Source organism: Carica papaya, chromosome 2, assembly GCF_054855325.1.
Source record: "Carica papaya isolate Zhongbai chromosome 2, ASM5485532v1, whole genome shotgun sequence".
NCBI lineage: Eukaryota > Viridiplantae > Streptophyta > Magnoliopsida > Brassicales > Caricaceae > Carica > Carica papaya.
The window spans coordinates 8915286-8925710 of record NC_142310.1 but is presented as its reverse complement, the minus strand read 5'-3'; the positions used below and the strand labels follow the sequence as shown (position 1 = coordinate 8925710).

Genomic DNA, 10425 nt, shown 5'->3' with positions numbered 1-10425 from the left:
AGCTTCAATTTTACCATAACAAGAAAAATGGGTGAGAGATTTTTACCTTTGGTCGGTATTCACAACACCACCTTTTTCATTGCGGTTCTCGGTTCTTGAATTTCTTGAATTTTCCTACTAAGATTGAAACATACGTCAAAATAGCATGAAAATAGGTAAGAAATGGTCAAAAAAATATAAAAAATCTCACTAGGGGGTCGGGTTAGGGTTTTAGTGTGGCGGTGCCGCCGAGCTCTGCCGTCTGGTTCTTCTTTCCTAGCACTTCTCTCACTTAGTTATGATGGAACTGGTACAACGATAGTGAAATTCAGCCTATAACATCATTAGGAAGCATTTTATGGAATAAAAAGAGAAATCTTGACTTTATTGGCGTTGGTTTGGCCTCCGACACAACGATGCAACCGGCTACACCACCTATTTTCTCAGGTTACGGCTTTCCCTTGGGTTTTTTTACATCAAGGATAGTTTAAAATGGTCTAGAACGGAAAAATTAGACGAATTTGGGGAAAGGGGGGTTGGGGGGGGGGGGGTTTGGGGGGGGTTTGGGGGGGGTGGGGGGTCGCACTTACCAACGTCCCTTTTTGCTTATGGCATAGTGGTGTCATCGCTCTTCCAGCGTCTGAGCTCCCTCTGGCACCCTTGCTTCTTCTTCTCTGGTCAATTTGGCAACTAGGGTTTGGGGAATTGGTCAAAAGAGGTTTAAATACCTCTCATTCTTCAATCAGGGTCGTTCGTGCAGGGACACGTGGAGCAATGAAGGCCGTCTAATCCGACCTATTTAGGGCATTTTGATTTCCCTTCTGTGTGCATCTTAGATCGTTTAATCAGTCAATTCTACGAATCTGGGTCATTGATCACGCAACCATTAGATCTATTACGTGGACGAGTAAAGCTGTATGTCTAAATTTGGGCAGGATCGTGGTTGGGCCACTCGTGCGAGCGAGAATAGATGTGGGTCGTTAGATCAGTGTAGCACATAGATCGCTCACCTGGCCTCCTGCGTGAAAACGCTTGCTAACGCAGCTGTCACGTGGCGCGCCGTGATTCGTCGTGTTTCTGACGTGGCCTTCCTACGTGACCCATTTCCTTTAATTTACAAATTGACCCCAGTGTTTTCAATTTTCTTTCAAAAGTGCCCTCCTGTATTCACAATTTAGTCATGATTTTTTAAAATTATTTCAAAAATGTCAAAAATACCTATATTTCACAAAAAAAAAACAATTAAAGTTAAATCTTTTAATTTTTATTATTATTTTATAGACTAAATACATTATTTCGAATCTAATTCTCGGATTCGGAATGTTACATATATCTATTCAAACATTAAAAAATTAGCTTATTTATCTTCTTATCACAACTAATAGATTCAGGTAGTCACAAATATTTAATACTTGAAATTTATGCTATATATATTTATTATTAGTCTCCTAACTTTATTTACTCTTGTTAAAAATATCATACAAAATTTGAAAGTCAATTAAATATCTATATATTCTTTAATAAGAGTGTAGAGTTTGATGCAAGTTTTTGTTCGGCTTTACTCGTATAAAAAGCATGGTGTTACCTGCAACAAGGCATACGAAATATTAGTAATTGTTCTATAAATATTTATCTAACGAATATTTACTTCACATTTTAGGTAAAAAAAAATTAAATTAGTTTTCTACTATTAATATTGCATAGAAAATAGTCATAGTACATTACATAATCATATTTATAAATATAAAAAATTCTAAAATTTTTATAATTTTCTTCGATAATACACATTCAATATGATCATATACCTTACAATTACATAAGTGTGAAATAATCATTTTATTGAGTTTTAATGATTTCTAAAAGTTATAAAATAATAAAAGCTTAATCAATTATCAACATATTTGATAGAAAATTAAATTGAGGATGATGTCTTATGTCAAATAGGAAAACCAATTGATCGCGTTGAGCATTCAATTCGTCAAATAAGCATAATAAAAATATAATTAATTAAATAAATGTCATTTTTATTATTAAAAAAAATGTCAATGTAAAAATAATATTGTCAATTTAAAATATTTTTAATTTTTTTTTTTTTTTACGAAGACTTAAAATATCATCGTATAATTAATTATTGTTTACAAAAAAAAAAAGTTTTTTCCCCATAGAAATCTTTTATTTTTATTTTTATAAATACTACTTATATGATTATAATTACTAAGTTTTATGTAATAATATAAAATTTAAGATATATTAGTTGTAAGTTGAAAATCCCAAAATGACCCTCCGACAGACATGATTGAACAAATCCAACCTACAAAATGAGAAAAATAAGCGTTTTGCTCGTTGTCCTCAAAATTAAAACAACAAATCACGAATACCTCGCTCTATCTTTCAAACACCCAAATCAACGGCTCCCATTCGCCCCAACTTGCTCGATCTTTAACACATCTCCATATATAACCCCCACCCTCTTCCCCTTCAACCCCCCCATTTTCTCCTTCCCTTTTTGTTTTCTCTCCTCTCTTTTCACATCACTTCATCTCCATCTTTCACTCTCCCATACAACAAACACAAAACTAAACCATTTCCTGAATTTCTTCTTTTGTTTCTGTCATCTCTCTAGACAATGTCGACGACAGAGAAGGAGAGAGAGACTTACGTTTACATGGCCAAGCTCGCCGAACAAGCCGAGCGATACGAAGGTATGTTTTATTTTCTTATATTTCTCTCTTTATATCGTGGATCGGGTCGTTTCCTGGTGCAACATTCTGGTTTAGTCCAGGTTATTGATTAAAATATTCTCCTTTTCTGCGATGTAGCTAGACAAATAAGATTTTCGGTTCGAGTTCGGTTTTCTCTTCTGTTGTTATTTTTTTCCTTTGTACGTGATTGTCTGCTTGATTATTGAATATCGAAAGAAATCGTGCTCAGACTGTCCTTCATTGGTTTCGAAATTCGTTTGGACTAATTTATGCACGTAATTAAAACTTTTGACTTAGAATTAGAGGTGCAATTGAAGGTGCTATCAGGAATGAATGAAAAATTCCTTATGTGTTCTAATAAGAAAGCTAGACGATCTTTTTTGTAGAATTCTTTCAAGAGGAATTGTAGTAACAAACAGAAAATTTCTGTTTTTAAGTTAGTTTGTTGTAATGCCGCATCTGATCCTTATTATGGTCTAGTTATTGATGCATTAACTGACATGATTATGGGCTAAAAGTACCCATTTGGTGTTTTTTTTTAATAATATCAGTTGATTATCAACTGTTTATTCTCATCTGCCGTAAATATGCTCGCTATTGAGCTTTAATGAACTATTGTTTGAGTTGAAGCTATTGAGCTTTAATGAACCATTGTTTGAGTTGAAATGTAAACGGTTCCGGATCCACTACCATGCACGACAGGTTGTAACAGTTTGCCAGAAGTGTAGGGAAGTATGGAGTTGCTGTAGATTGAAAACATTGGATAACAAACTGGGAGTATAATCTTTATTCTGAATTTTTGCTTGGTTGTCACGCAGAAATGGTTGAAAGTATGAAAAATGTTGCTAAACTTGATTGTGAGCTGACTGTGGAGGAGAGGAATCTCCTCTCTGTGGGATACAAAAACGTCATTGGTGCTAGGCGAGCTTCGTGGCGTATAATGTCTTCAATTGAGCAGAAGGAAGAGTCCAAAGGAAATGAGCAAAATGTTAAACTTATAAAAAGTTACCGTCAGAAAGTGGAGGAGGAACTTTCCAAGATCTGCAGTGACATTTTAAGCATTATAGATAAGCACCTGATTCCCTCCTCCTCCTCTGGGGAGGCCACTGTGTTTTACTACAAGATGTGAGTAATGCTGCCCGTAAGATATAATTCCAACTTTATCAAAGACAACTCCTTTGGTCTTCTGCATTGTTCATACTTGCGTCCTTGCAACTGGATCAGTTCAACTATTTTAGTTTTATATCTGATATTATGTAGCAAAGTTGTATCCAATATTTTATTGAAGATAATTGAAAGCATGTCCGGAAAGAGGCACATGCGAAGAGCAGAGAGGCTTTCTTTTTCCTGCCATACTACCTTTATGCTCCTAGCCCCACAAAGAACAATGAGATTGGCCAGAGATGTCGCCAACATTCATGTGATTCAGTTACTTCATGTCCTACTTGTTTTTGCATGGATGTAATATATTCATGTTTATATGATGTTAAATATTCTCTTTTTTTGGGAACTTCATAATTTCATATTGAATGTTTTCTCTCTTGCATTTATTTCAGGAAAGGTGACTACTATCGGTATCTTGCTGAGTTCAAGACTGACCAGGAAAGGAAAGAGGCAGCTGAACAGTCATTGAAGGGCTATGAGGTATCCTTATTGAACATCTCTTGATATGATAGTGATGAATCAATGCCATATCATTTGAACTTTTTAACTTTTGTGTTGCCAGGCTGCTTCCAGCACTGCCAGCACAGACCTTCCATCAACCCACCCAATCCGTCTTGGCCTTGCACTTAACTTCTCAGTCTTCTATTATGAGATCATGAATTCTCCTGAGAGGTGTAAAATTGATAAATCTTGTATAATATGTGAAAGACAGCTGACTTGTCTTTGATCAAATTTTATTTTAGCTTTGGTGATTTGTTTTGTTTCTGGAAATTGCAGAGCCTGCCATTTGGCTAAACAAGCTTTCGACGAGGCAATTGCAGAGTTGGATACCTTGAGTGAGGAATCATACAAGGATAGCACTTTGATCATGCAGCTGTTGAGAGATAACCTCACTCTCTGGACTTCTGATTTGCCTGAAGATGGAGGTAGTAGAGTATACCTAGACTCTTGAGACATCTTTAATTGTATTTATAAAAGCACTTACGGATACAAAATGGATCAATGTAGGGGAAGATAACTTCAAAGCTGAAGAATCCAAGCCTGCTGAACCTGAGGTAAATGCTTAAAGAAGTTCTCAATTGAAGTTCAATAAACTTACGGGGTTTGCCATTTCTAATGGTCTATTCTTTTCCTGCATCAGCATTGATGGGAAATTGTAGCCAGTGATCCTTCCTTTTAGTCCTACAGAAACAAGATGATAAGATCCAATCAATTGCTTTCATCTTATTTTTAATTATCTTTCTGTTCAATTTCATTTCAATGTCGTTGCTTTTGTTTAATGATCTTTTATGTGAACGCGTGGAAATTTTCTCTTCTCAATATATGATATTGTATATTGTACTTTTATAAAAATCTGCTTTTGTAAGCATGGTCCACAAACTATCATGGCGCACAACAGTTTAAAGCGTTTAGGTCCATTAGAAAAGCTTGGCAAAATGTGACCATTTATTCTGTTGTGGGTATTGATATACTCCAATTGGATTCGTATGTCATGCGCAGGTCCTCGATCCTCTTTTAGAAAGATGACTAGAATTTGTGGTTTTCTTTTTTTTCTTCCCGGGATTGGAACTTCAATCATATCAACTTTAATCTATCGTAAGATTTGATGCTTCACCTGTGTTATGAGCTTGTAAACTCCGAAACAGTTTTCTTAACTTCTTGTAAAAGTGTTATTAATGTAAAAAGTTAATTTAATTTATTCTCTAAACAATAAAAGATGATTATGTTATCTCTGTAATCTTGAAGTAAATATAGCTAAATTACAAAAATATTTTGAGAAGATTTAGTTTTAATTAGGATAGGAAAAATACACAGATTGAAATAAATTTTATGATTTGATATTAAATCTCAAACTAATTTATAATAAGTTTTAATTCACTTTATATACAATTTGAGTTCTTTATTATTGAATCAAATCAAGTTACAAGATTTAATTGTGAATTGTAAGATTATAGTGACAGTATGTATGTTAGTTCTATTCGGAACAAGTTCTAACTATACAACATTCATTTTGAAATATGCATTTATTTTAATTATAGAATTTGAAAGTTTTAACAAAAAATGATAAAGATTAAGTTCACAAGAAATTGAAAGTGTTTTCCAAAATTCATCAAAATTAATCTATTAAAGTGTACTAATACTATTCATAATAACCATTTCAAAATCATGTCTACTCCTTTTTATATATTGTAAAGACTCAGAACTTAAATAAAAAATAAATTCATAAATTAAATGTGGAAGTAATTAATAGTAATTAAAGAAATAAAATGAAGAGCGAATAACAAAGCACGTTAAGACAACATTCACTAGCACTTGAAGGGAGTCCGGATAGTGAACTACTCACAACTCTCTTGCTGATTGGAATCTAGATCTTGGTCCTCTTAATCTGAAATAATTAATAAAAGTGTGAGCTACACTAACCTATTAAGAATATCACACTAATCACATATACGAAAAATTAAAAATTGGTGAAAATAAAAAAAAACAACTAATGGAGAGTTTACTTTATTTAAATACCTTTAAATTTGAAGACGTTTGTTTGATACTTAACGTAACGAGTTTTTCCCAAAAACAACCTATAAAGACCCATATTCATACAACTTTTTACTTTCACGCATAAGAGAACAAAAGATAATAATTTTCCTTTCTTCCCTGCTTGTTGGTACCCTTGGGGATCCATAAGAATGTCTTCCCCTACTCGTGCACCTAATATCCAATTTACAATTGAACGGTCGTCCCTATACCCCGTCCGGTAATGGACATCAAACATTCCATCACCTCGATATCCCGTCCAGTATGAGGGTGAACCATATATCTCAAACTTTTCCGGTAAGGGACTTTCTAGGCCCATCTGACTGAGGTAACGTTCACAGTAGGGTTCTTTTTGTACTAGACTCGTCCGCCCTTGCCCTGGGTAACCAACAAGTCTTTCACATACAGATTTTCATTAACAAACAACTAATAAACACATACTAATATCTCATATCGCATTCACAGATCAATTAAATAACATTTATGCAGACGATATACCTTATCATAACAAGAGATTGAGTAATCAGATAACCGAATAAACCAGATAAATCGATAAGACCATTGAACTATAAATTAAGAACATGTACTATACGAAAATCAAATAAGTAGGACAGTACAGAAAAATAAATAGGAAATTAAGACAATTGTGAACTAACCTGTTCTAGCTCCACTAATAACCTGGAATTATTTTTAAAATTTTCTAATTTTTCATAAAAATACGAAATTATACATCATTAAGCGTCAATTTATTGTAATGCAGAATAAGGTGAGGGATCCTTATGCGGATCAGAATTTCGAGACGTCGAGCTGTTTACTATGCCTCTTAACGGGTACTCGATTTTCTGAATTTTTTCTGTAAAATCCAAAACACTCGTCACATAGCTAAAAATATTACAAAAATCCAAAATCGGTGTCCAAAATTCATTCTAGCCAATTTTGGGGATCCGGCACCGGCAGCGGCTCCGCCGCTTACGGCAGGTGGTTTGCCTCAGTCTGGCTGATTTTGGCCGATTTTGTCCGTATTCCTGCAGATAAACACATTAGGGGGTCTCAGTTTGTCGAAAAATCACAAAAACTAAACCTACCGGCGAGGAACCTCCGGGTGTGGTGGCTCTGCCGGTCCTCATTCGCAGCTAAGATTCTTTCTATGGCTAACTTACACAAAAAAGAACGGTGGACACAATGATAAAAAAATCACGTGAAACGAAAAATCGAGAAGAGGTTCATCGGAGGGATTTTGGTCGTCGCGGCTCTGCCGCGTTTTACCCGCAGTTTTTGTCTCACTCGCCATCCCTCTTGCTTCGATTTGGCCATAGAGGTGCTCGGAATCGAATTCCAAGCGGGTATGGAAATTGTTTACTTTTTTGACGACCGACGGTGGCTTCAGTGCGGCGACAGTTGGCGGTGGCTTCGGTGCAGCGATAGTTGGTGGTCGACCTCCTTCTAGCATCTGGTTCTTCTTCAGCAACGAGGGCTGACAACTATGGTTTGAGTTCCAGTATGATGCGAAGTATTTATACCCATCTCGTGTTGATCTGAACCATCCATCGCGATCGATCTCGTATGTCCGATTGCGCCTAAGGAGGAAACAAATCTAGACCGTTCATCGCGATTAATCTCGGTCGTTCGATCGCGCCTAAGGAGAAAATGAATCTGCGTCTTCCACACGCGCGAGGTTGATCTTAAACCGTCGATCATGGGGCACGCAGATTGCCCGCGTGGCACCGACATCAGCGTGTTTTGCCACACGGCGTGATCTGGTTCGTCGAGACTGCTGACTGGGCGGTTCTACGTAGTTGAACTTTCTCTTTTCATACTTTGACCTCTTATTTTTAATTTTTCTTTCAAAAATACCATTCGAACTCAAATTTTCATCTATTTTTCTCAAAATTATTTTCATTCTCGTTCCTAATTTATTTTTTCCTCAAAATTTCAATTAAATAAAAATAAACTAAATTAAGTAATTTTTTTAATAAAATAATTTAATAATAAAAAATATCTCAGGCCATTTTTCAAACTCGAATATTACAACTCTCCTCTCTTAAAAAAATTTGGTCCCTCAAATTGTTTACTCTCTTACTCAGTTAAACAATTGTGGGTACTGGGCCCTGAAGCTTGATTCTAGTTCCCAAGTGGTCTCTTCCTGCGTATGGTTCTGCCATTGGACCTTGACGAATGGAATTTCTCAGTTGTGGAGTACTCTACTTTTTCGGTTTACAATGTCAACTGGTACCTCTTCATAAGATAGATCTTCCTGGAGTAAAAAATGCTCGTGGAATAGGATGTGTAAGGGATCTGGTTTGTACTTGCTTAGCATAGATACGTGGAATAAATTATAAACCCTAAATAGCTCTGGAGGTAGTATCAGTCTGTAGGCAGTCGTACCAATCCAGTCTAAGATCTCAAATGGTCTGATGAACTGGGAATTTAATTTTCTCCTCTTGTTAAACCTACTAATCCCCTTGAAATGAGTGATTTTAAGAAACACTCAGTCACCTTTTTCAAATTCTAAATCCCTCCTCCGGTTGTTCGCATAACTTTTCTACCTGCTCTGAGCTATATATATGTTCTTCCTTATCTTAACTATCTTGACTGTAGTCTCCTCCATAAGATCTGGCTGAATAATTTGCTATCACCTACCTCTTCCCAGCATATTGACGATCTGCATGGGCGGCTATACAATACCTCATTCGGAATCATACCGATACTTGTTTGGTAGATATTATTGTAGGCATACCTTATCAAATGTAGGTGATCATCCCAATGGTCTCCGAAGTCTAAAACACAAGATCAGAGCATATCATCAAGTGTGCGAATCGTTCTTTCTGATTGTCCATCAGTTTGAGGGTGGAATACGGTATTAAAAGACAATTTCGTTCCCATTGCTTGTTGAAAACTAAACCAAAATCGAGAAGTGAACTTGGAGCCTCTGTCAGATACCACTGATACTGGAACTCCATGTAACCTGACTATCTCTCGAATATACATTATTGCTACCTTGTCCAAGGGTTCGGTCATCTTGATAGCCAAGAAGTGAAAAGACTTGATGAGTCAGTCGATAATTACCCAAATAACACCATGTCCTAAGCGTGCCTTAGGCAGCCTTATCACGAAATCCAATGTGATATGTTCCCACTTCCATTTCAGGATCAGTAATGGTTGAAGTAGTACATTTGGGCATTGATGTTCTACTTTAACCTGTTGACATACTAGATACTTGAAAACAAAGTCGGCTACCTCTCTTTTCATCCTACTCCATCAAAATCGGGATCGTATACTTTGATACATTTTAGTACTTCTGGGATGCATAGTGAACCTTGAGCTATGAGTCTCTATCATGATATCCCTTTTCAGTTCACTGTCACCCGAAACATACATCTTATCCTGAAATCTGAGCAACTCATCGGCAAAGACTCAAAATTTTAAATTTACTCCCTATTCTGTATCCTTTCTGAGAGCTGTTAAGGTGGAATCGGTGGATTGGACTTCTCTTATTTTCTGGATTAATTCTGGTTAGACAGTCAGGTGGGCCAAACATGCAACTTTTTTCAAGTCCTGAAGTTGTATCTGTTGTGTATCCCCTATTACCCTACATTCAGAAACTATTAGGTGAGCTAACATACCTATACTTTTTCTATTGAGTGCGTCGGCTACTACATTGCCCTTACTCGAGTGATAAAAAATATTATAATCATAATCCTTGAAGAGCTCTATCTAACGCCTCTAACGCATGTTCAAATCCTTTTGAATGAATATGTGCTTCAAGCTCTTATGGTCAGTAAAAATCTCAAAAGCCTCCCTATACAGGTAGTGGCCACAGGTCTTCAAGGTGTGGATAATGGCGGCAAGTTCTAAGTCATTGGTGGAGTAATTTTTCTCATTACTCTTCAACTGCCTAGACATATAGGCTATGACTTTGTCATACTGCATCAGAACACAACTCAACTTCATATATGAGGCATCGCTATATACTGTATATCCACTTGTCCCACTCGGTAAGGCCAACACAGGTGTATTAGTCAACCGTTTCTTGAGTTCTGTAAAGCTC

General features: G+C 36.1%; 1 protein-coding gene across 2 annotated transcripts; it reads left to right on the top strand.

Moving 5' to 3' along the window:
* The first annotated feature begins 2452 nt into the window (after positions 1 to 2452).
* GRF12 (general regulatory factor 12) lies at positions 2453 to 5198 on the top strand. Of its 2 annotated transcripts, XM_022054838.2 has the most exons (7): positions 2453 to 2681; positions 3500 to 3806; positions 4238 to 4325; positions 4408 to 4517; positions 4623 to 4771; positions 4854 to 4900; positions 4987 to 5198. In XM_022054838.2, the coding sequence occupies exons 1-7, from the start codon at positions 2606 to 2608 to the stop codon at positions 4990 to 4992; spliced, it is 783 nt and encodes a 260-aa protein (XP_021910530.1). In that variant the 5' UTR covers positions 2453 to 2605; the 3' UTR covers positions 4993 to 5198. The 2 variants fall into 2 exon arrangements, with proteins under 2 accessions (XP_021910530.1, XP_021910529.1); XM_022054837.2 differs by having other exon boundaries at positions 4854 to 5198.
* The last annotated feature ends 5227 nt before the right edge of the window (positions 5199 to 10425 follow it).

Bases quoted from the DNA above. Each gene is read 5' to 3' on its own strand.
- GRF12 (XM_022054837.2), top strand. From the start codon at position 2,606: ATGTCGACGACAGAGAAGGAGAGAGAGACTTACGTTTACATGGCCAAG. The intron at 3,807-4,237 runs GTGAGTAATGCT...CATTTATTTCAG, and splicing joins ACTGTGTTTTACTACAAGAT to GAAAGGTGACTACTATCGGT. The intron at 4,326-4,407 runs GTATCCTTATTG...TTGTGTTGCCAG, and splicing joins AGTCATTGAAGGGCTATGAG to GCTGCTTCCAGCACTGCCAG.